Below are 27,931 nucleotides of genomic sequence, written 5' to 3'. Positions count from 1 at the left end.
TATAGGTTAAGCTATAGGTAGTAAGTGAGGTAGTTACCATCAAACCGCTTGGCTCTGTTGCTGAGAACGTCCGCCAGCTTGCCGAGCTCGCTGCGCAGCGCGTCTTCGAGCTGCCGGCGCGCTTGCTGCGTGAGCGGCGCGCGCGCCGTCGCGCCGCAGCAGCCCTGCGTCCCGCATAATCCGCCCGCATCTGCAAAACAACCATTATTATTATAAGAGGCAAAAAAGCTAATAAACCATTACGATATGATCCTCTCTTTTGATTTAGGAACAGTCAGTTTGTGGGAAAATGACTACTCCGTCACTCTTAAACCGTTAAGTGTACAGGGTAAACACATAAAAAGACACATTGTGAAACAGATTCGATCACAAAGCGAAGACCAGGTGCGGTAGCCGAATGGCATTTCTGCGACGCGAAACGAAAACGAAACGCCGCGAAAGGTAGTCAGGCTTTGTCACGCCAATACGCAAGAACGATATCTACGTATCTACGAGCGTTTCATTTCGTGAGCGTTTGTGCCATTCGGCTACGTACCCAGACAAAGATCTTCGTTGTTACTAAGTGGAACAAGTTTACGTGAATACATAAGAGAAATAAAAGTACATAACTACGACCATAATTATTTTGCTCATTCTCGGACATATTTTTGAAAGCCAATTAAATGAACTTCAGTCCAATAATGAACATGGCATTTCATTGAAAACTCTCATCTACCACGATTGAAGGTCCTGACAAGGTTCTGGTGTGATACGCCCACGATCCGAATATAATATTTTTAACAGGAGAACTTAGTAAAGACTACCAGGAGACACTGGTGGTAATGATAATGGATATGTTCCTGTATCATGATTTAATTGTTTTTAACTTGCCCATGTAGCAGTACTCATTAAAGAGAAAACTTAGAACTCTTAGAAGCATAGTATATAGTGATTTTTGTGTTTTTAACCCCCGACGCAAAAACGACGGGGTGTTATAAGTTTGACGTGTCTGTCTGTCTCAGCGTAGCCAGATCTACGGAAAAGTCTGTAGATCTACGGATTTCGAGGCTTGAACACAGACCTACGGATTTTTTTGAAAATTCTACGGAATTCTAATAAACACATTTTTTTACTAAATTATGTAAGCAATAAAGATATTGTAAGTCATTTTCTGCGAATAATGAAACGTAATCCCGTCTTCGGACTATAGTGACTATTTATACTTTTGCGTTTCATTACACGCCGCTCACGCTGTACAAGATCTAACCTAGGCTACGCTAATGTAGCAAAAGGGAACGGAATTGAAGCGTACGAATAGATAGAGGTTGTCCGTTGTCGAAGATTGTTTGGGCTTGCCGCTTGTTCAAGTTGAAGACTATTGAAGTGAAGAGCCGCATGTACCGTGTACTAAAGAAATGGAAAATAGAAGTTCAGAAGATGAAAGTGATGAAACTCCTCCAGGTACTCCAGCAAAAAAAGCAAAAGTTCATTATGACCAAAAGTATACATCGGCGTGGAAGAAATCATTTCCTTGGATCAAAAAAAGTACAAAAGGGGACGGGTTATTCTTTTGCACTGTTTGTGGTGTTGATTTAAAATGCGGTGGAGGAAAAAAGGATGTCGCTAAGCATGATTCTTGCAATAAACATAACATTAAGGCGCAAGGTTAAAATTTTTATTTTTTAAAACATTTCATGCATAACAACATAACATACATTAAAAGCGCGAATATGACATTGATTTATGCACGTTGTGGTTGCATTTAAGTACTTGTGAGTTGTAAGTTTTGTGGTTTGAATAATTTAAGCCTACTTACTACCTTACTACTAACGTAACATACAAATAATTGATATGTTTAGTGCGAGGTAAGATGAGTAATCAAGTTATTTTGTGACATTTAATGTTAATTATGTCTTTTTAGGTACAATTAATCAGCCTAGAATAGACACAGTGCTACCATCAACCTCTAACTCCAGGACATTCAACTCATTCAAGGATAAGGTAAAAGCTGGAGAAATAAAGCTTACCAGCTTCATAGCAGAGCACAACCTACCATTTTCAATAGCCGGACATTTGAAATCAATAGTGCAAGCTGTATGCCCAGATTCAAAAATAGCTGCAGAGAAAGAACTAAAGCACGGGCGATTATAACCAATGTGACGGGAAAAGCAGAAGAAGAACATCTCATAGAGTGTTTAAAGAAAAATAAATTCTCTCTGATTGTAGATGAAAGCACTGATAAGGGAAAAACAAAGCACTTAGCATTGATAGTGAGAACAGCTGTAGAATTAAAAATAGAAGACAGCTTTCTGGCTCTTGTGCCAGTAGTAGACGGAACAGCCATAAGCCTATACACAGAAATAATAAAAGTGTTTGAGTCAAACAATATACCATATAAACAAAACATGGTAGGATTTGCTGCTGACGGAGCAAACAGCATGTTCGGGGAACATCATTCATTAGCTGTGTTATTGTCAAATGACATACCTGACCTATTCAAAATAAAGTGCATATGCCACAGCTAGAGTGGAACGTGAGACAACATCATTGCATATGTTGACGGTTATAGGGCCATACAGCGTTGTCATATTATCCGATCCGATATCGGATGTAGGAAGGATGTCAAAGGCAAAAATCAAAGATGGCGCCTTGAATGATTTCGAGAATGTATAGGAGTCGGTCCTTCGCTCGATCGGATCGGATACTCATCTTATCTTAAATCTGCGCGGGGACCTTCCGGATACACTTCGACCCATCGGGATCTTTTGTGCAATTATCCCCTTCGATCTTAAGATCCTTCAGCTATTCAGGAGCTTCTCGACCATCTCCGCGTATCGGATGATGAGGCTCATGGGTAGCTCTCTGATGTCCTTTGGTACTAGGTAGCCTGCTCCAAAGTTCTTCATTCTTTGTCTGGCGAGGGCGTGACATTCACACATTAGATGTCTGACGGTCTCTTCCTCTTCGCCGCACATGCGACAGTCAGTGTAGTCAGCGTGTCCCATCTTGGCCAAAATGCCTTTGATCCCGTAATGGCCTGTGAACACCCCCGTTATAATTTGGAGTTATCTTTTGCCTAGCTTTCCTAGCTTTTTGCTCCATCCAGATTCTACCCTCCGCATAAAGAGCTTTGAATGCTTCAGACCTACCAGGGCATCCCACTCTTTTTGTTGATTAGCCTTTGTTTGGTCTTTCATAGCCGTTTTAATGGTTCCTTGTGAAAGGCCCACAAAAGGTCCGGTGCAACCTATGAAGTTGTCTTCAGATCTGGCCTTGGCAAGTTCATCAGCATTTTCATTGCCAATGAAGCCTTCGTGCCCCGGTATCCATACCAGTTGCACCTTGTTTTGCCTTCCAAGCTTGTTAAGAGCTTGGATGCCGTTTAATACCAGTCTAGAGTCAACTCTGGGCGATGTGAAGGCTTTCTTTCCTTGGGTTTGTCTAACTATATTCTTATGTACACAGCTAATTATTGCGTATGTCTCGGCTTGGAAGACAGTGCCATAATTGCCCATGCTGATACTACCACTGTAGTCACTAGTCATTTGCATAAATGCCTACGCCCGTACCAGATGCCATCTTGGACCGGATCGGATACTTAATATAAAAAGTTGAAAAACTCTTTTCGTAGGATCTAAACAAATGCGTCCTGGTTACGGTCTTAGAACAGGAATGAGCAAAGATCTATATCTATTGAACCTATGTTCAAAACAGAATAACCAAAAAAAGAGAAGACCAATTAGTCGAAGACACTTCCTATCCAGGTGTGGATCATTTTAGACCTTAGTTGCACAGTGGCTGGTACCAAAGTACCAATGGAAGGGGAGAGGTGATAAATAAGTAAGTAAGTAAATTCTTTATTGTACCACCAACATAAAATATACAAGACATAAAATTTAAAAGAATGAAGAAGGAGGAGGTACAAAGGCGACCTTATTTAAATATTCAAATCCAAAACGCCTCAAATTGCTCGGCAGCGATTTGATGGGTTTTAGTTTCCAAGCTGATCAGTAGATCGACTAAGATTTCAAAGTATAAGTAGTAATTAGACCTATTTTAGTGTATGCATGTAACTGAGGACTTAAAAGGAAAATGCCCTATATTTCTTAGTGAAGTGGGGGGAATTCTGGCGTACTAAATTGCCATGGAACTGATAACAGCTAAATTCGGAGTGAAGCGCTAAATTTCAATTTCAAAAAAACAAGGAACTAGGAAATCTAGGTATAAATCTCCCTTATTAAGTATGGTTTTACAGATAACTTCACGTTAGCTATTAGCAGTAATGAAAGTAGTAACGTTTTCATATTAAAAAATAATACTTGAACGTTTTTCTGTTTTTTTTAATCATCCAATTAATCGAATATTTGATAAGAACTGAGTGCGTGGGGTGAGGCATTCTGCTTACTTCTTTGTCCACGAATGCTTTGTTTTGTAAATAGGTATTAGTTTGATTTTTAAGATAAATAGGTGTTAACTTGTTAGCAATAACATTATCCGCATTAAGAATTGATCGAACTTGGTTTCATATGCCACAGCTTTCATCTTTGTTGCTCTTACGCCTGTAAAAAACTTCCAAGAGGCGTTGAAGATTTTGCTAGAGATGTATATAATTATATTCAGAATAGCCCTAAGCGAACTGGCGATTTTAAACAATTTCAAGAATTTCTGAATATTGAACCACATAAATTGTTACATCCAGCCCAAACTAGATGGCTTTCTTTATTGCCTGTTGTAAAAAGGCTCTTAGAGCAACTACCTGCTCTGAAACTTTATTTCCAAAGTGCAGTTTTCACTGATAGATTACTAGCAGCACAGTCAATACTTGATAAATGCACCGAGCCTACAACAGAATTGTACTTAGAATTTCTCAGCTTTGTTCTGCCATTTTTCCAAGATCTTAACCGGGAAATGCAGTCGGAAGATCCTAAGTTGCATGTAATGTATCAAAGAATGATAACTGTATACAGAACTCTATTAGAATGCTTTATCAAGCCTGATCTACTTGAACTAACAGAGGAAGAAAAAAACATAAACAATGACCAGGAAGAAGCATTAGAACTGAAAATATTAAATATAGATATTGAGAACAAGCTCAACCATGTTCATCAAAATGAGCTGTATTTAGGTGGTAACATTACAGCTACCATTATCCTGAGGCAAACCATGTTGCCACAAGACAGTATTGATTTGTTGAGACAAAAATGCTTAGATTTTTATATTGAAGCATTAAAACAAATGAAGGCCAGGTTTCCTTTTGAAGAAAGAAAACAAATTAAAAGCTTGAATTTTTTAAGCCCAGAAAGCTTATTAGATCAAAATATAAAAAGGAAACTTCCCTCAATTGCAGGTGTAGCTGTTGTATTTCCAGGTAATCTAAATGATTCTGTAAAAGTATGTGAAAATTGTGAAATACCTATATTGATTTGCACTCATAATTTTAGAACTAGTTTAGTTCTTTACGAGAAATATTTTGTTATCAATTGTTATTTGTTTTGCAAGGGGTCAAAGTTGTTGTCCAACCGCACATGCCAATATTGATACCCCAGCAAGCGAAAGATTCCAATATATTGATTGATACCCCAGCAAGCGAAAGGTTCAAAATGTGGAATCTTGAGCGTTGCAAGGGTTTCATTTCAAGGCACATAGGTTAAACAAATTCTTCCACCGAGTGAAACACAAATTTTTTCACCACACCAACACAATACTAACTCTAAAACATTAAACTAGGTCAAATCCATCAATTTAGTAAGTATTTTTGATTCAAAATCATCATTTTATAGGTAAAATCTAACAGCCAACTTAAGAGATCAAGTTAAAAATTACTTAGCATTCTCTCTTGTGGATAAAATGCAATTTTTCTATCCGTTTTCGAATAATCAAGAGGGCCTTTTACCGTTGGTGTGGTGAAAATATAATTATACATATTATGTTTGCTATGGTATGTGTCTGTATTTCTGTAAGTATATTTCCAATTGTTTTTTTTTTTGTTTTAGGGCTAAACCCTGCTGCAAATAACATAACTGAGCTGGACAGAGAGTGGAGATTACTGAAGAACACAGCACTTCCATTCCAACTTGACAATATCCATACCCTGAAGGTGGGAGACTTTTGGCGACATGTGTCTAATATAAAAAAAGGTGATGGTTCCAAAGCATTCCCACTCTTAGGTATGTTTGTTAAAAACCTGTTGTGCCTGCCACATAGCAGTGCCAATGTAGAGCGTTTGTTTTCATCAATAAATTTGATGAAAACTAACATTCGTAATAAACTTAACACAACATCCATCATAGGATTACTGCACACAAAGGCAGCCATCAAAACAAATTGTTAAACTGTTTGGTGCCAAAATGTACCTATATAAAAGAAACATCCAACTCATCCAAGACCAACAGGTTGACGAAAGTGATACTGAGTAAGGCCGGGCTGGCAGGAATCATAATAAAATAAAATACATTTGATTAAACAATATGACTTTTATTGTAGAAACGCTTAGCAAAACCCGGAAGCAAAGTTGCATTTGTGTGTGTGTTTTTTTTTTTTTTTTTTTTTTTCCGTGACGAAATCGGCCATAAAACAAAAGTCTGTAGAACTACGGATTTTTTATATGGCAATCTACGGAATTCTACGGATATTTTAGCCGCAGCCTACAGATTTACAGAATTCTAATCTGGCAACACTGGTCTGTCTATTTGTCTGTCTGTCTGTGTGTCGACGGGATCGTTTTTGCGTCGGGGGTTAAAAATACACATTTCTACATCATTCAACATTCACAAGTACCTTTCACTAGAACCCCAAAAACGGCGGTTATATTCTTAAAAATTATTAATATGCAGTTTGTTATCCACAAATTATTTTAAAATGTAATGCTTGAAAATTTACACTCTATTGAATGATTTACCATATTATGTATGGCTGGATTTTAGCGTGTACATGTACAGTCAGTTAATGCTCTGGAACTGAGCTAATATAGCTATAATAGAGCTATACTGATCTAAAGCTACGGAACACGCATTTGCACACGCTTTTTAGGGTTCCGTACCAAAAAGGTACAACAGGAACCCTTATGGTGCGACTCTGTCCGTCTGTCTGTCCGTCTGTCACATTCCTAAATATCTCAAGAACTACTAATGCTACCAACTTGAAATTTGTAATACTTGTGAACATTGTGAACCTCTACAAATAGAAAGTATAATTTTTTTTAATTTATAAATTTTAAATGTAGAAAATGGCCAAAATGAAAGGGGGGCAAACTGTAAATTTCAAGTTACTAGGTCAAGTGGGGTATCGTTAGAAAGAGCTCAAATTGAACGTAAATAAACTATTTTTTATAATTAAAAAAAGAAAGAATAAAAAGAAAGAATTTTGAAGGAAAATGTAAAAAAAAATACCGTTCCCCCCCCCTTATCTCCGAAATTTACTAACGAAAAATTATGAAAATTTTAGGAAACATTGGTTTTATGCTAAATATTACAGGAAAAATATAATCGTGTTTGTATCTTGAAAACTTTTTTTTTATTCACAAAAAACTTTTCAGATTTTTACTTTTAATTTACCCACCTTTGTATAGTACTTCAAATTAATACGAGATGTTCGCGAATTCACCGAGAGATGGCGCTATACACAATAATGCTCATTAGTACCTATACTTTTGTCTTCTAGTCAAGTCGTTAGAGTTATGTGAAAACATGAGATTATTTTAACTGGGGAGTTTGAAAGTTTGTACGGAACCCTCGGTGGGCGAGTCCGACTCGCACTTGACCGGTTTTATTTAATACATTCCGTGATCGCATGCGTCCATCGTATAAATCAAACCTTAATACTAGGATTAAGTAAGGTACAGCGGGGCAATTATCGACTGGGGGACAATTATAACTGATCCATTTTTAGGGTTCCGTAGTCAACTAAGAACCCTTATAGTTTCGCAATGTCTGTCCGTCCGTCCGTCCGTCCGTCCGTCCGTCCGTCCGCGGATAATCTCAGTAACCGTAAGCACTAGAAAGCTGAAATTTGGTACCAATATGTATATCAATCACGCCAACAAAGTGCAAAAATAAAAAATGGAAAAAAATGTTTTATTAGGGTATCCCCCCTACATGTAAAGTGGGGGCAGATTTTTTTTTTCATTCCAACCCCAACGTGTGATATATTGTTGGATAGGTATTCAAAAATTAATAAGGGTTTACTAAGATCGCTTTTTGATAATATCAATATTTTCGGAAATAATCGCTCCTAAGGGAAAAAAAAAGTGCGTCCCCCCCCTCTAACTTTTGAACCATATGTTTAAAAAATATGAAAAAAATCACAAAAGTAGAACTTTATAAAGACTTTCTAGGAAAATTGTTTTGAACTTGATAGGTTCAGTAGTTTTTGAGAAAAATACGGAAAACTACGGAACCCTACACTGAGCGTGGCCCGACACGCTCTTGGCCGGTTTTTTCCATTATTACACTCCTAAGTTGAGTTCCACATGTATCCACTTGAACACGCGTGCCATATATAACCAGTGGACACTCAATTTGATAATGCATACATTGTAAATTGTAAAACATGTGGAAAAAGATGGATCAGTTACATTTGGCTCCCAGTCGAAATTACCACGCTGTATCTTACTTAGGCCCACTTGCACCAACCACTTAGAGTTAGTGAGTTGCCATTTGTCAAATTCCATATAAAATGGTGAGTTAATTCTCGGGTTAACCCTTCATTTTCGTTGGTGCAAGTGGCCCTTAGGCGCACTTGCACCAATCACTTAACTCAGGGTTAGTGGGCTGTCAAGTGTCAACTGTCAAATTCCATACAAAATGGTGGGTTAACCCTCCATTTTCGTTGGTGCAAGTAGCCCTTAGAGAAAGTTCGCTTAAAGACATCTAGTTTTATCCTTTTAACTTTATTTCAAATAAAGTATGCCGGTCTCGCCCGCACTGACGTTAATGAGATTTTAAATTGACATAATATATTCCTCTATAAGAAGAGTGAAACGGATTATCTAATATTTTCATCGCTCCTGTTCGGAATTGCTGCAATGAAATCTTATCCCTCCAAGTTTGACATGTTATTATGATATGACAGGAAGGACCGGCGACAATGCAGTATTATGATGACACCGAGCTGACCTGGCGATTGATACGCACTCAGCGAAATAAAACAATGCAGACTCATTAAGAGTAAATTTCTTAGAACTTACATAGGTACTTAATGGATATTTTCCAAGAACACATATTCGATAGGTAGTAAAGTAACTGTAGGAAATTAATTTATTAGAAGCAAATTTAAATGATAGTCATTCGTACTATAAGTAACGAGAACCGCTGATGATAAATACATACTAAACAGGTTTTGTTCTATACTAATTACCAGCACGCATCACTACATCTTATAAAACAAAGTGCCCCGTCACGTCGTCTGTATGTGTTCGAGATAAACGCAAAAACTACTGCACAAATTTTCTTGCGATTTTCATCTATGAGTATAATGGCTCTTGAGGAAGGTTTAAGTAAGGTCAGTGTCGGGAAGACCGTCTACTGAATATAACTTTTGTATTTATATATCTACCGCTTCTTACACCTCCGAAGGTACACCAGTTTTTCATCCTTAATCCCTAAGACGAACAATAGTTAACAATAAACTTGACTTGTGTTTCGAACTCGAAGATCGAGTTCAAAATGGTTACGCAAAAAATTAAAATACGAGTAAAATAGAAACAGACGGAATATTTGCGAATTATGTATGTTGCGTAGTAATTTAATAACCGTTCTTCCTGTTTCTCTTAAAACGCGTTCAATTTATTACTTTAAGTTCTGAAATATGTAACTTCGAAATTGTGCCTAATCGGAAAGACCGGCATATAAGAGTAAAGCCCCTTTTTAGGCTTTATGGGAAATAAGTCGAGTTTATACAGGTGTTGTAGGTTAATTTTAATTATAAGTTTCGGCTTTGCTTTAGTCTGGACCTGAAAAAAGAAGGTTATCAACCTCATTTATGGGACATATGACGGTCTTGCCTTATAAATAGAAAAATGCTGATATGTTGAAAATATCAACGTTATTTGTTTTAATATCTATCACATTACTCCCTGTTATTACAGAATATAACAATGAACATAATTTTGATACTTATTTCCATATGAAATTACGCGACAACGAGCACTAGACGGTCTTGCCTTATTACTCAGCGCGTGGGGACGGTCAACCCGCCGAGCCTCAAGAAAAGTGATTTTTATCACATAAGTTTACTTTAATTCACCAAAGTAATATAACAGCTGTGTAGAATATAAAATTTGCTAGCCCATAGGACCATGCAGATCACTCCAGACTACTTTAATAGTCTAGTTTTATCCACTCATCAAATAAAGTATGCCGGTCTTGTCCGCACTGTACAGCCGAGTTCATAAATATGTGTACATTTTTTATCTTATGGCAACGAGTTAAAGTGAAGAAATGTACACATATTTATATGAACTCGAACTACATATATTTTCTCGGGATCAAACTGTTTTTAAAAGAAAGGGTAGGTTTGGCTAATATCGTCATAATTAATTTATATTATGGAGCAATACGGAACACGGAACCTTAAAAACAATGCTGTGGGTCTAGTGAAAAAGGGTATAACTTAAATTGACTCGGTGAAAAAGGGCACAAGTCCCACCTCGGACTTGTGCCCTTTTTCACCGTGTCAATTTGAGTTTTACCCTTTTTCACTAGACTCACAGAATGATTAAAGGGTTAAATTGGGATATTTGTTAACCAAGTCGGTAAAAATGGCGCAGCTCAACTCCAGGACTTTAATGTTCTAATCGCTGCCCGTGCCGATTGAGATTTAATAATAACAAAACAATGTATGGTTAAATTGTACCTCCCACGAGTATACAGATAGATCTCTAAAAAAGGTCTCGATGGCATATGTCTATTCAACAAATATTTAATTTAATTTAGACAACAGAAGACAAGAGAATTTCGGCATGTAAGAGGCACAAGGCACAGTAATGTTAGGGCGATATAATATTTATGTCTATCTTTTATGGATAAGTAACTTTCTATCACCATTTTTACGATTTAATCCCCGTGCGTAGCCGGGGCGGGCCGCTAAACATGCATGGCTGAATTGCATAATTAAATACAAGCCAATATTAATAGTGATTTTACATGCTTCAGTTTTTTTTATGCTATAGCAGGGGCAGCTCTAGGGTTGTAAATAGAAAAAAAACCAAATGTTTTTTTTCAGAATTATGAAAAAAAACATGAAAAAAAACCGAGCACCATGGTTTTTTTTTCTAAATATGGTTTTTTTTCAGATGAACAAATAATACGACAATAACGGTTTTTCGTGAGTTGTAACGTGTTTCAATAACAATAACGTACATTTTAATTCAGTATACAAACGTTTTTTTGGGGAATCCCCGATGCGGCGTGTAGCGTGGAGAGGCGGTGGTGTTGCCAACAGTAAATAGTGATAACTACAAACTACAGATTTCGTAAATGTTACTTTTATAAGACCAGAAATTAAAGTTATTTGATTAAATTCGTTTAATAGTTAACATTAAGTCTAAAAAACCGTATAAAAGTATGAACTACTTTGCAAATTTTGAGATTTCGTACTTTAGAAAAAAAACATACTCCAGAAAAAAAACTGTTTTTTTTCACGGTTTTTTTTTCATGTTTTTTTTCATGCCAGAAAAAAAACCGTTTTTTTACAACCCTAGGCAGCTCACTCCGCGATTCTAATCGCCGAGCTACAAGTACATGCCGGCGGCCGCGAGTTCGCGGCCCATTCAGTGGTGACGACCTTCGCGCGGTGCAATAGAATTCAATGTCGACTGCTCGCGTGCGGTCCGATTGTTAATATAGGTAAGAATTTAGAATGGCGGCAATTTGTAAACATCAAAAGAGTGAGCCTTCTGCACTTGTACTATTGTATATTCTGTGGCTATAGGCTATAGGCCGAAATTGCTACTATGAACTACTATGATCGCATACATTACGATATGAGCTAATGTGTTCCTACTATTTTCGAGGTCGCCTTTATAAAACAATCTTAAGGAATAATTTATGACTAAATGACATCTATCATAAATGACAATATCAAAAGCCGCTCGATTAGCTATGACCCGGATTTATTTATAAGTATATGAGTTTGTGAAGCTCATCATGGATTATTTTTTACAGGTATATTTTATAGCTGGTGCTATAACCCCACAAATCCTACCTAATCCTATGCATCTAATACACCAACACTATCCAGGTAAGTCTATTCCATTGATGACATAACAAAATAAGCAAGAAAACAAAAATTGCTTTAGAATATACATACTTTTCTAAACACAAATTAAAGCAATGAAGGTTCAACTTTCAAGAGGGAACATTAAGTCTACTAAAGACAGAATGAGGCGAGTGTGAAAGAGACGGCATGTTGTAATGGCTGTCCGTAATTACATAGACCACCCGCGAGATACCACTCGCATCAACCATTATAATACTTTTTGTGGGGAAAATAATAATCAACACAATGAAGTCATCTAACTGACTCTACGGAGAAACTCGGGTTTAATCGATTGAATTAATATCATAAGAAACAGTTTAGACCCTCTGTAGTTCTGTACTATTATAGCACACAGCGAGCACGGGGTCACCACACGTTTACTTTTTCCTAGGAAAGAAGTAAAAAACCTTTTGCTATGTCCGTAGTTTGTTTGCCAGATTATGCTCCGTCATCATAGTACTATAAAGATGCAATTTGGCATCTCTTTACATTATAGATACACTCGAGCATTATGTGTTCTACTAACTCTAGCGTAAGATGTTTTATTTTATTGTTCTTTAATTTTATTTTTATTGTGTTATTGTTTTACTAATATTTTGTGTAAGTGACATCTGTCTGAAATAAAAGATATCATTTCATTTCATTTAAATAATACTATTGTTCTCCCTTAATGTGAACTTATCGCGATCGATTGAGGGACCACCTTCTGCATGCCATTTTTTTGTATTGAGTCAGTAGAAAGGAGTCACAATTAATGAAATTAGTTTTACAAATCTTTTACTAAGAGTAGACATTTACAGAAGTTGTAAATTTGAAGTGGATTATGAAATATGGATACCTGACATGCACGACTGAGGGTCCACCTTTAACCGAATGTAACTTTTAAGTGCCTACTTTTACAAATTATTGGTTGAATTTACAATCGTTTGAGAACTTTTACTAAAGACTGACACATTCAAAAGCTCGAAATTATAACGTGGACCCTCAATGGGAACGCACATGCCAATAGGTCCATTTCTGTAATTAATGATTTTCTATAAAGAAATAGAATAGAATCTCGTTAATCTATCGTGACATTCGTGACAGAAGTCACAGAAGGCCAGAAGCTACGGAACCCCTTTGCATAGGCCGTAATGCTACTGGATGGTTTTGAGTTCTTAATTAGTACAAATACAAACTTACAACAATCAATCGGTCGCCTGATCGTAGGTAGAGAGCGGTACGCCATCGCCGCTTCCTCGAAAGAAAGAGTCGCCGATCTGTAACCACGCCATTAATATCCGCACGATTACTTTCCGTTACGGACGATTCCGTTTTCCGGCATGCGGTGCCGCGCAAATCACAATGCGCGTACTGTCCGATCGTATTCCCAAGTTCAGGCTCGTCGATAACATTACTGTGCCTCTCACATGCCCACACACTCTACACAGTAAGGGAAAATCTTCCCTTGTCTCTTTCCAGAATTTACTCGTATCTTAAATTAATGACAGAAATTGGAAACCGTATGAAAAGTTATATTTTTACATTCAAAATCAAAAATTTATTTAGTAAGTAGGCCAGAGGGGCACTTTTACATGTCAACATTACAATAAATAATATGGATTCAACATTTAACACACACACACACATTTAGGTAATTTCAGCGTTTTTGGATTTTCATTCTTTAAGAGGATTTAAATGGGGGATGAAAGTTTGTACGAGGAATAAGTTTCATTTCGAGCTATGGACTTGAAACTTGGTAAAAAGGCAGTTAAGTATGAAACAAGAAAAGTCATCCCAGTTATTTAAAAAATCGTCCCAACAAGGGGATGAAAGTTTTATTTTTAAGCCAAGAAGGTGATAGTTTGTTAAAAAGCAGTCAAGACAAATGCAATTAAACTGAATTCAGACTTTTTGAAACATCAAAACCTAAGAGGATTAAATAGGGGACCAAAGTTTGTATGAGGATCAAGATTTTTTTAAGAGAACTCCAAACTTCATAAAAGAATATGAATAACTAATTAAAATGGAACAAGAGTTACTTCAGCGTGTTTGAAAATTCCTTCCTTAAACGGGATCGAACGTGGAAGAAAGTTTGTACTGGGAATAAGCAAGTTTTTGTATAAAGGTTGCAAGTGTTTGTGTTGTATTCTGGAAACCGCTCAAATAGTTACGTATGACTATTATGCTGAACTCTAGAAGATTTCTCACATGATGGCGTGAGGTAGAGATAAAGGACACCTCTCGACACGACCCAGCCAGGTTGGAACACGTTTACAGAACCGGGTCACGTACTGTTGGTCGTACAGCGGCGTTGCTACGCTCACGATCATATCACGCCTACGTTAAATAAGTAGGTGGTACCACTTCGTTTTTCGATAATCTATGAATATGTTTTTATCAACGTTAACCAACCGGCAAGTCTCCGTTAAAACTTTCGTGTAAGTTTAATTGAACGTAAATTTTCATAGATCACTGCAGCAGCGTAGCTGCAGATTGCGTAGTGCTTTCTACGGGCAGAAATTCCTAGATTGAATCCTTAATTACAATGGATGTATTTTATGTATATATTATTTGAATGTATATTGTAAATGTATATATCGTTGTCTGAGTATCCACAACACAAGCCTTCTTGAGCTTATTCTGGGACCCAGTCATTCCATGTAAGAAAGTTCTATAAGATTTCTTTGTTAATATACAGTGTCGGATGTACCTAACATGGTAGTATCTGAAAATGAAGTTCATATGATAATTTTATTATAAATGTACATCGAGGCGCGGCGGCGCGGGAAATGCTGCGCGTGGCATCTGGGTGAAGTGCCACTTGGCGAAGCATTGTGTTTATACCTTACAGATACTAACCGCGATAAAATATAGTGTGAAAACTGTGAAACCATATACGGGCGATCACATAAATTAAATTAATTAGTTTTCTCATTAATTACAACGTGTTTTTAAGTTACTCTTAATTTTCATTTTTCACCCCATAACCAGTTATTGAAAGTTTTCTCAGCAGCAAAGTAATTATGTCGTTTACATACGCGGTATGAACTTTTAAAAGTTACTGTCAACGAGCATTTGACACGAGCGTGTTGGTATTACATTGCGGATCGAATTATTTTGAATATATATATTATATTTCAATTCTAAAAGTTATATATTATAATTACATTGATTAGTTATATAATTGCATATGATAACCACCGTTGAGATTCGCCCGTAAGATTTAGACACTGTAAGATATGTACCTACCTATACCTTCAGTCAGTCTACGAGATGAGATAAAATTGCAAAGCATGGCAAAATAAAGGGCAGGCAAGAGCAGGGTGGTCTAAGGGGTGTACGGAAAAGAAACTGTAAATTTCAAATTAAAAAATCAGGATGAAATTGTTAGTTGGCTTGAAAAAAATTAGGACCTAAATTAGCTTACTTTTACGTACAATTTTTTGTCGCCAATGTATTTCCAGTTCTGAATGTACAGCTTCTTGCGAACCCCTTTCAAAATAACTTTTCCAAAATTTTTTTTACCTTTTTTGCTGCAGGATTCTATCTCATCCGTAAGTCGCCAATGTGTCTGATAACTCTTGGAATTTTTTTTTTTGGAAGATGTTCGGTTCGGAAGAAGCTGGTCAGTCAGAACTGGAAACACATTGGCAACAATATAGGGAACAAATAAACTAATTTAGCTAGCTAGTATTTCTTCTCAGTTTCGTCATCTAAAATTTACAGTTTCTTTTCGGTTCATAAGTATGGTGTGATGTAACATTAGAAATGTAAAAAAAAATATGGAAAGAGCATAGTATTTTCTTACACTTTGACTTGAGACAACAAAGAAATACCTACTAACCCCAAATTCAGCAGAATTAAAAAGATAAATATAAGATGGTTATAATTTTCATACGACTTCGACTCAAGCTAAGACTAAAAATAGTAAGTAATCAATAAATTAAAAAACTTGCTTCAAAATTTAGCTTGGACAAAAAACAAATTCGAAACCAGAGGGCAACTAATATATAAAGGGCGGACGATGGATGCAATATGGTGATGAAAGCATAGTGTGGATAAAAGTCTTTTTCAGTACAGATGGTGTTTTTTTTACGCACTAGTGCGAGAAGTGGTTCATTATATCATAGGTCGAAACTTCGGTAGGTCATCTGTACTGAAAAACGTCGTACGTTACACGTGCGAAAAGGAAATTCGTAACTCGTGTTTTAATTTATCGCCACTCGTTTCGAACTTCCTTTTTTACGCACTTGTATCGTAATGTACTATTATTTAACTTCGAGTAATATTTATTTAAAAAATATATGCGGTTTTTTCATTTTACATATGTCAGTAAGCACATATCTCTGTTGTCCATAGTACATAGTTAGTATATTAAGAAAGTACCTACCACTTGTAAATTATCGCCTCCTGAGTCTTTATACTATGCTAATAAGGCACTGGTCCCACCGCGAGCTAGAAAGTTATGAGCTATCGGCTATAAAAACGAACAAAAGATAAGCACTCCCATGTAAACAAAACAGACAAGGCCATGTTTATAGTTACTAGCCCAGCGGTGAACTATCAATATCACCGTGTCTCTTTTATTTGCACGGAACTGCTTATCTTTTGTTCGTTTTTATAGCCGATAGCTCATAGCTTACTAGCTCGCGGTGGGACCAGTGCCTTAACTACTTTAATCTATTACGTCTTAGACTTGTTGATTGCATCGACGACTTCACTTGAGACTTTATGTGCGTTTCCTTCGATATTTATATTTAAAATAATTATGGTGAATTAAATCACGATTCGTAAATGGATACTTATCTTTTGTACACAATGTCAGGTAAAATTTTCTGGAAAACGAAAAATTGCAGTGTTGTATATCATTTGACATGATTTTGACGTAAATTGCATCCGCTGTCTGCCCACTGCTAATATACATAGAACCATTCAAATATTTACGTACCGTATCAACCACAAAGACAGTCAGTTGGCACAGCTATAACTGACATAAAAGTAGAAACTTAAAATTAATTATCGATTAACTGTATGTAGAAATTATTAGTGTGTCACGTCTAAAATATCAGAACTGATATACAAAACAAAGCGTTTAGAAAAAAAACTGCTTCCATACTCACAAGCAGGAAGGAAGTGTTAATTTTTCATGCTTGGTTAACGGAATAGCAATTGCGATTTTTTTTATGACGATAAGCAACAAAAAAAGACAGTATAGACACCTTATAAAACAAATTACCCCGCCGCGTCCGTCTCGTCTGTGTCTGTTTGTATGTTCGCGATAAACTCAAAAACTACCGAACGGGTTTTGATGCGGTTTTTAGGGTTCCGTAGTCAACTAGGAACCCTTATAGTTTCGCCATGTCTGTCTGTCCGTCCGTCCGTCCGTCCGTCCGTCCGCGGATAATCTCAGTAACCGTAAGCACTAGAAAGCTGAAATTTGGTACCAATATGTATATCAATCACGCCGACAAAATGCAAAAATAAAAAATGGAAAAAAATGTTTTATTAGGGTACCCCCCCTACATGTAAAGTGGGGGCTGATATTTTTTTTCATTCAAACCCCAACGTGTGATATATTGTTGGATAGGTATTTAAAAATGAATAAGGATTTACTAAGATTTTTTTTTATAATATTAATATTTTCGGAAATAATCGCTCCTAAATGAAAAAAAAGTGCGTCCCCCCCCCCTCTAACTTTTGAACCATATGTTTAAAAAATATGAAAAAAAATCACAAAAGTAGAACTTTATAAAAACTTTCTAGGAAAATTATTTTGAACTTGATAGATTCAGTAGTTTTTGAGAAAAATACGGAAAACTACGGAACCCTACACTGAGCGTGGCCCGACACGCTCTTGGCCGGTTTTTTTCACTTATGATTAATTAAGTAATTCTTGAGGCATTCCTCAAAGTAGGTATAGAATTTATTAAGAACTAGCTTTTGCCCGCGGCTTCTCACGCGTTAGAAAGAGACAAAAACTAACCTATGGCACTTTCCATCCCTGCCAATTATCTCCACTTAAAAAATCACGTCAATTCGTCGCTCCGTTTGGCCGTGAAAAACGGACAAACAAACAGACACACACTTTCCTATTTATAATATTAGTATGGATATGTATGTGAACGGGTTGGAATATATCGTTGTTTGCTAATTATGTCGCTGGCTAAGAGCTTTAAACGAAAACGCTACCCAAGCTGGTTGAGATGTAGCAGCACAATTTACAGTGAAAAGTCACTCTTTTGAGCCGCGGTCCTGAGTTCGAATCCCGGAAAGGGCATTTATTTGTGTGATGAGCACAGGTATTTGTTAATGAGGCATGGATGTTTTTTGCATATAATTTGTATATCGTCGCTTAGCACCCATAGTACAAGCTTTGCTTAGTTTGGGGCTAAGTTGATCTGTGTAAGGTGTCCCCAATATTTTTTTTATGTCACCAGAAAAAAGTCCGCGATGGCATGTACCATTTTTATGCTGCACTCCCCGTGTGAATACACCGGGACCTGTCCCCGTTTAAACAACTATGTCCCGAACGCGAAAAGGCCTGTTTCCCGTAAATTTACTCAATAACATGACCTACAATGACCTATACTACCTGAAGTTAAAATCAATCGTAAAGGCCTCAAACACTTTGAAAAAAGTGTACAATCAAACCTACCCTATACTATATTGTTACAGAAGTTATTCATATCTATGAAGATGATCGCAAGCCGACCTGTTGGAAAGTATCCATCGTCGGTGTACATTTTGTTTACGTTTAGGACCTCGAAACTGTTTCTTTTCGTTCCTCCTACCTCATGGCAGTCATGGCACACGTTTATTAAGACGCAACCGGAGCGGTCATTTCTCCATACAAACGCTCTCGACTATTTCCTCCCTGGTTTTTGAAGCTAGAGCAATGATTTTTAACACAGATTATAATAATTGTTATCTGTGTCGGACCGTTTTGCTTTTTTGATATTGTTATTTGTAAAGGCGCAGACCATACAATTTCACAAAAACGGCCAAATTATGCCGCAAAAGATGTTCAAACTCATAACAAGTAGCCAAAAAACTAGACGGTCCGACACAGAATATTTCATTGTCATTTAGATTCTCAAATTTCACCAAAGTATTATAAAAGCTGTGTAGAATATAAAATTTGCAAGCCCTTAGAACCATGCGAATCACTCCAGACTACTTTAATAGTCTAGTTTTATCCACTCAAACTTTATTTCGAATAAAGTAAGGTCAGTGTGGGGAAGACCGTCTACCCCGAAAAGCCCGTCTATTGACTATAACTTTTGTGTTTATATATCTACGCCTCTCACATCTCAGGAGGTATACCAGTTTTTCATCCTTAATCCATTGGTCTTCAATACATATCTCTAGGACGAACACTAGTTAACATAAAACTTGATTCGTGTTTCGAACTCGAACATCGAGTTCAACATGGTTCCGCAAAAAATTAAAATAAAATAGAAGCAGTCGGAATATTTGTACATTGTGTTTTGTGTATGTAACGTAGTCATTTAATAACCATTCTTTCTGACTAGTACTATTAATCTACTGAAAACGCGCTCAATTTCTAGTTTTATGTTCTGAAATATGTAACTTAGAAATTGTGCCTACTCAGAAAGTCCGGCATAAAAGAGAAAGGCAAGACCGGCATATGATAAACAAGGAGTTGCCAACCTTTTTTAGGCTTTATTGGAAATAAGTCGATTGTAAACAATATCAATATATAAGTACGTTTTTGGCTTATGATAGATGTACCATTTTTGATTTTAACTTCGAAATACAGTTTTGATAATGATTCGTATGATGTTACAAAAATCATTCGAAAGTATTAAGTAAAAAAATATATATGTGACATAGTTGTGAAGAATAATAAGAGGTGAAGAGAAGTAGGCCTACACTGCATTATTCATCATCGTATTAAGTTGGTAGAATTATCGTAAGTTCTACCCGTTTTTTATTATTTTTGTTTAAGTATTGTATAATTATGTAGATTGTGCAACATACGATGACAAATATTTCCAAAGAGAGTAGGGTTTCAAGTTGGTCATTATTTTTATGATCAGCATTACCCAACGGGGACCGTATGGGTACCCTTTAAAACGGCTTTGACCGACTCTTTTACGGCTACCCGACCGTTAATTGACATTGCTGACTGTCACTTTGACATAAAAGTGGTCATGGGTGTGGTCAAATAGGTTTGTGGGGGTGCTGACTTCAAAATTAATGACCAATTGAAATATGACATTGCTGACTGTCACTTTGACATAAAAGTTGTCATGGGTGTCATCAATAGATTTCCGGGGGTGCTGATTTCAAAATTGAACACCACTTTGGAATCTAACATTGCTGACTGTCACTTTGACATAAAGTGGTCATGGGTGTGGTCAAATAGGTTCTCGGGGGTGCTGATTCCAAAATGAATAACCAATCTAGAATCTGACATTGCTGCCTGTCACTTGACACAAAAATCGTCATGGGTGTCGTCAAATAGGGTTTTGGGGTGCTGACTTCAAAATTAATGACCAATTGGAAATCTGACATTGCTGACTGTCACTTTGACAAAAAAGTTGTCATGGGTCAACGGGTCATGGGTCAGGGTGTCATGGGTCAATTATCGTGACTAAATTGGATCAGCAGGTGTTCGTTGGAAAAACAGTATTATGCAATATCTGGACCTGAAAAGAAAAGGTTATGAACCCCATCTACGGGACATATGCCGGTCTTGCCTTATAAATAGAAAAATGCTTATATGTTCAAAATTTCAACGTTATTTTATTAATTATCTAGCACATTCTGCTCTGTTATTACGTAAAATAACAATGATCATGATTTTGGAACCTAGTCTCATATGAAATTACGCGACAACAAGCACTAGACGGTCTTTCTGTACTCATCGCGGGAGGACGGTCAACCCGCCGAGCCTTATAAAATGTGATTTTTATTACTTAAAAGTACCTTATTTCACCAAAATGTTGTAAAATCTTTGTAAAATATAATATTTGCTATCCCATAGGACCATGCGCATAACGCCAGACTACATTAATTATAGAGTTTTATCCACTCTAATTTTAATTCAAATAAACTATGCCGGTCTTGCCCGCACTGACCTTATGTCTTGCCCGCCCTGACCTTACCTCGATTTTAAAGATTTTTTCTCAATATAAAAGATATTATTTTTCTCAATATAAAAGATACCTGAGTTGTCCTTAAAGCATAATTCTTTTTCTATAAATGTAGCCAGTAACACGAGTATATTCAACTAAAATTCTCAAATTGAAAGGGGACTCCTTTCCATATTAACATTTTTGCTCCTTTTGCCTCTTAAAGCCAAACATAGGGCGTTTTGATAGCGTATAGTGTTAGCGAAGTGGAATGCGCGCTGAATGCGATCGAATTCAAAGCGGATCGGCGGCGCAACGTGGCATTTTTTGCCTATTTTCTTAAATTACTAGACTAAAAATTATTAATTAAAAGATTTTTGAAATAATTAAAAAAAGCTCTTTCACATTGCACAAATTGTCACTTTTACCCCCCAAAAGTGGCCCCTACAAATAAAAGTACTTTATTTAAATTACATGTCCGTCTTTGGGTCACTTTGGTTTACATATGTGTGCCAAATTTCAAGTTAATCGGTTCAGTAGTTTCGTACAAAATTGGCTGTGACAGACGGACAGACCGACGCATGAGTGATCCTATAAGGGTTACGTTTTTCCTTTTTGAGGTACGGAACCCTAAAAATTAATTTAATTTTATGTCATTTCTATCATCTACAAGACTAGTGAGAAGAATTAGCAATTTCTACACTCGGCTGCTAGTTACTATACAAACACAGGTATCGTTTTTAACTCCCAACATCATACAAAGATGAAATTATTCGAAAATGAAAGGTAAAGTAATAAGTTACTGAGGATGAGGGCAAACCTGTGCCCACATCATCCCTCAGACTACTTTAAGAAGTGAAGATATGAAAAATTTTACAGCTTGTAATAATACAACGATGAGATTTATGTGTTCAGTACAGCCCAATTCTCTCATCCGCTCACTAACACACGTGAATTTCACACTCGCATTACAGTGTACTCTTAGTAATAACATTACGCTATATTTAGCTGCAGCCAACGTGATCTAGCAGTATGTCAAGTAAATAAAGGTGCACAGCGTGCAGCACCGCGGTCAATATCCCACCGCAAATAGAAGGGTATGTCTTCAGTTCAACGGGATTCAATTTCAATTTTGTTCGGGAAACACTCAATAGTACCTACATACTTCTTTCATAGATTAGTAAAATACAAATAGGTAGGTACAGTCTGAATATCAGAATGGTTTAAGTTAAACCTCAACAATATGAACATTGGTTAGATCCGCCAACTGTGTAAATCGAAGGGTCTGCCCGCACTTGTTCCAACACAATCAAGAGGAGTATTCATAGCACACATTGTTCGCTTAAGATGGGAAAAGATAATTTTACAATTATGTTGAATGTCACCATACGAATTTGATTTCTGGCTCAATCTAATAATACAGCTGTCCCTTAAAAACTATTCCTTGTTAATATTATTAGACCCTCAAATAACAAGAGGACGAACGTTAGACGGTTGTCAATTCAAAATTTGTACAAATCTCTTTTTGATAATGATTCTATTTGGTTACAAAGTATTGTGCACCCGTAACCCGTGACCACGGCACTAGGGTTTGCAATCCGGATATTCGAATATCCGAATTATTCGAATATCCGCCAATATTTTTATCCGAAAATATTCGAATAATCCAAGTGAAATTATCCGGATTAACGGATAATTTCTATAAACATTATTTTTTATTTATAAGTAATATATTTAATAGATAGACGTCACTGAAACCAATTTCGATCAATTCTTAATACGGACAATGTTATTGCTAACAAGTTAACACCTATTTATCTTCAAAATCAAACTAATATTTACAAAACAAAGAAAGCATTCGTGGACAAGAAGTAAGCAGAATGCCTCACCCCACGCACTCAGTTCTTATCAAATATTCGATTAATTGGATGATTTAAAAAAACAGAAAAACGTTCAAGTATTATTTTTTAATATGAAAACGTTACCCCAACCTACTTTCATTACTGCTAATAGCTAACGTGAAGTTATCTGTAAAACCGTACTTAATAAGGGAGATTTATACCTAGATTTCCTGGTCCCTTGTTTTTTTGAAATTGAAATTTAGCGCTTCACTCCGAATTTAGCTGTTATCAGTTCCATGGCAATTTAGTACGCTAGAATTCCCTCCGCTTCACTAAGAAATATAAGGCATTTTCCTTTTAAGTCCTTAGACCTGATTTAGACGGCGTGCGAACTCGCATGCGATTTTAGTTACATTGCGGGCTGTTGAGGGTACATACAATTTTGCACAGCCATCAAATACCGTCAATGTAATAAAACTCGTATGCGAGTTCTCGTACCGTCTAAATGGGCCCTTAGTTACATTCATACACAAAAATCGGTCTAATTACTACTTATACTTTGAAATCTTAGTCGATCTACTGATCAGCTTGGAAACTAAAAAACCCATCAAATTGCTGCCGAGCAATTTGAGGCGTTTTGGATTTGAATATTTAAATAAGTTCGCCTTTGTACCTCCTCCTTCTTCATTTTTTTAAATTTTATGTCTTGTATATTTTATGTTGGTGGTACAATACTTATTTATCGCCTTTCCCCTTCCATTGGTACTTTTGTACCAGCCACTGTGCAACTAAAGTCTAAAATGATCCACACCTGGATAGGAAGTGTCTTTGACTAATTGGTCTTCTTTTTTTGGTTATTCTGTTTTGAACGAGTACCTATGCTCAGTTGCTCATTCCTGTTCTAAGACCCTAACCAGGACGCTTTTGTTTAGAGCCTACGAAAAGAGTTTTCAACTTTTTATATTAAGTATCCGATCCGGTCCTAGATGGCATCTGGTACGGGCGTAGGCATTTATGCAAATGACTAGTGACTACAGTGGTAGTATCAGCATGGGCAATTATGCCACTGTCTTTTAAGCCGAGACATACGCAATAATTACCTGTGTACATAAGAATATAGTTAGACAAACCCAAGGAAAGAATATCTATATACTCAGCGACAGTCAGGCGGCACTCAAAGCCTTTACATCGCCCAGAGGTGACTCTTGACTGGTATTAAACGGCATCCAAGCTCTTAACAAGCTTGGAAGGCAAAACAAGATCCAACTGGTATGGATACCGGGGCACGAAGGCTTCATTGGCAATGAAAATGCTGATGAACTTGCCAAGGCCAGGTCGGAAGACAACGTCACAAGGAACCATTAAAACGGCTATGAAGGACCATACAAAGGCCAAAAAGACCAAACCAAAAAAGACCAAAAAGAGTGGGATGCCCTGGTAGGTCTGAAGCATTCAAAGCTCTTTATGCGGAGGGTAGAATCTGGATGGAGCAAAAAGCTAGGAAAGCTAGGCAAAAGACAACTCCAAATTATAACGGGGGTGTTCACAGGCCATTACGGGATCAAAGGAATGTTGGCCAAGATGGGACACGCTGACTACACAGATTGTCGCATGTGCGGCGAAGAGGAAGAGACCGTCAGACATCTAATGTGTGAATGTCACGCCCTCGCCAGACAAAGAATGAAGAACTTTGGAGCAGGCTACCTAGTATCAAAGGACATCAGAGAGCTACCCATAAGCCTCATCATCCGATACGTGGAGATGGTCGAGAAGCTCCTGAATAGCTGAAGGATCTTAAGATCTAAGAGGGTAATTGCACAAAAGATCCCGATGGGTCGAAGTGTATCCGGAAGGGCCCCGCAGATTTAAGATAAGATGAGTATCCGATCCGATCGAGCGAAGGACCGACTCCTATACATTCTCGAAATCATTCAAGGCAACATCTTTGATTTTTGCCTTTGACATCCTTCCTATATCCGATATCGGAACGGATAATATGACAACGCTGTATCGCCTATAACCATCATCATATCCAATGATGTTGTCTCACGTTCCACTCTACACAAGCCATTCTCTCTACCATCCATTTCCAAGGTAAAGGTGTTGTCAGAAAAACTTCTCGTTATACCTAACACCTAACTAATCACTACCACTAACTGTCTTATATCGACAGCTCACTATCTGATTGCAAGATTCTAGTCATAGAACTAAAGATAGAGAGCTAGGTGTGTTTTAATTTCTACAGTTTGCTGATTTACGCAAAAAATAAATAAAAATGTAGGTAAATTTCGCATTATGGCGCTCATCTATCTCAGCCGTTATCAATTCCACGCTTATACGCACCTGTAACATTAATTTTGTTCCATTTAATAAATTATCCGAAATTATCCGAATTATTCGAATATTCGAATAATAAAAATTGTATTATCCGAATTATTCGAATATTAAAAATCCGTCGGATAATGCAAACTCTACACGGCACGCCAGGAACAACAGAAAATACTCTCCATCGAGTCTCCATCTCTACAGTGTGTTACCATACCAGCAAGTAGGCTTTTTTAAAGGAGTGATTGCGATTCTAAGTATTCTAACATAGTTATTAATTTAACCATTCCCTTAATTTAAATAATAAATTAAAAAAAATGACATTATAAACTTTTTAATAAAAATGTTATTGCCAGAAATATAGCACAGTCCCTCGTAAAGTAAGGACAATGACAGTTCATGAATATTAGATAGTGATGTGAGTAATGCTAACGACAATTTTATTAGGATGTGCAGGCAGTACATTTGAATGTGATGCTGATGATTTCAAATTGAATAATCAATGTGAATATTATTTATTTCTTAATACATACAATCAAAATGCTTTCAATACAAGTGCGAAAAAGAGGAAGTTCGAAACGCGTGGCGATAAATTAAAATACGACCGAAGGGAGCGAGTGAATCACTGCCCCAAAGATAGCTTACATAGATGACGCATACTAACTTTAGAATTAAGCCAGCCCATATACTTATTCTCAATACGGAACCGGAAGCGAAATTAAATAATTAAATAATTTCTGTTGTCACTTGTCACGAATAAATGATTTCTATTCTATTCTAAATTATTACAACGCTTTACATTTATGTATTAATATTTATCTGCAACCGATTGCTTTTTAATGTTTGACCCAGATTTGACAATAATGACGCGCGACGTCGGAACTATCAAATTAAGCTTATAAGTAGTAAGTATTTGATCGCTGTGCAAGTCCAGTGCGCGGCCTGCGACTGCGAGCCGCTTGCCTGTTCAAAAATTCCTTTTTAACCGACTTCAAAAAAGGAGGAGGTTCTCAATTCGACTGAATGTTTTTTTTTTTATCAATTTTTAAAAGTTCAGCATACTAGCAATATCAATATGCAAAAGTTGGTATAGATCTTGTCAATCATGAAGATTTCTAATGGTATAAGGACTACGAGTATTATAAGGAACATCTGCCCTCTGTCCCTCGTATGTTGTTTAGTTGTGATAAAAAAATAGGTACATGCAGATTATAATTATTGACACATTGAGGATATTGTAAAAGCGCTGCCTGGAAAAATCACGAACGGACAGCAAAAAAAAATGTTTTTATAGTAGGTAAATCGTCGTGTAAAATAAAAGCTTTTTTTTACGTATAATAATCGAACTGCAGAAGTGGTCGCATTTACTAAACAACTTGATCTAGTCCATAGAAGCGTTGATTAAACCAATTTCAACCATGAACGGGACCAATTAAAAAAAAAACCTATTACAAATTTAGAAACTTAATAACAAAACGACATAAGTTAAAAATATTTACTGGCGTCAATGTGAATTATTATTTATTTCTGGTTTATTTCTTAATACATACAATCAAAATGCTTATGTTATAATATGAGGATAGAGATACTAGAAATCCTTTTTCCATGTCTTGTACTCTTAAGAACATGTGACAGGTAAATTATTTTTTATTAAGGCTTGGAACCCCGTGTCCCCGTACCAACATCAACATGTATCAACATGTTTAGTCCGGATTTAACGTTCCGCGCACGACCAGGGGATCGATTTTTGAATTTCGAACGCTCGAATTCGCTGTTCGAAAGTTTGTGGAAAACGACGTAATGCTATTTTTGAAAAAGGACGGCTAGTAATTTAAAAACTAGTGGTAATGACCACTCGTTTTCGATTCTGTTAGTAGAATTTAAATCGCTAGTAGTGGAGATATTATTGAACGAATTTCATGAAATCGAATGGCCGAGATTCAAAAATCGGCCCCCTGTGGCCAAAATTGCCCAATGGTTGACTGGTAGAGAATGCCTCAAGGCGTTAAGTCCGCCATTTGTACTCTTTTTTTGTAAATTTGTGCAATAAAGTTTAAATAAAAAAAAAATAATAAAAATTGTTAACTAGTTTCTTACGGTACTGTTACACGTGCAACGCAATTGACAGCAATTCACATACCATTGCCGCGTCTGTTCAATACGCAGTATACGCACCAACTAACTATGGAGCAAACGCGGCAATGGTATGTGAATTGCTGGCAATTGTGTTGCCCGAGTGACAGCACCGTTATACCTACAGGGGAGTGTAAATAGCTTATTTTATACAATCGTGAGGGTACGTCATATCATAATCTTTACAGGTAGCCTCATTAGATATCCTTAACCTACTACTACTTTTCTTACGAGACCAATGAAGTACGCTTCGATATCTCGATTTTGAACAACATTTTCGGCATCGACAGTCAAAGAATACTTGGCATGTTTCTGAAA

At 36.7% G+C, this 27,931-nt stretch overlaps 1 protein-coding gene across 1 annotated transcript in view; it reads right to left on the bottom strand.

Annotated features, from left to right (window-relative positions):
• The window catches only part of LOC125240857 (glypican-4), an 85,091-nt gene that overhangs the window by 17,786 nt on the left and 39,374 nt on the right, over nt 1-27,931 (bottom strand). The window contains exon 2 of the mRNA XM_048148998.1: nt 38-190. Within this exon, the coding sequence (XP_048004955.1) occupies nt 38-190 (153 nt within the window). The remainder of the gene's footprint in view (nt 1-37; nt 191-27,931) is intronic.

The sequence above is a fragment of the Leguminivora glycinivorella genome, chromosome Z, assembly GCF_023078275.1.
Source record: "Leguminivora glycinivorella isolate SPB_JAAS2020 chromosome Z, LegGlyc_1.1, whole genome shotgun sequence".
NCBI lineage: Eukaryota > Metazoa > Arthropoda > Insecta > Lepidoptera > Tortricidae > Leguminivora > Leguminivora glycinivorella.
The sequence above is the reverse complement of the archived record's forward strand: the minus strand, read 5'-3'. Positions and strand labels throughout refer to the sequence as shown.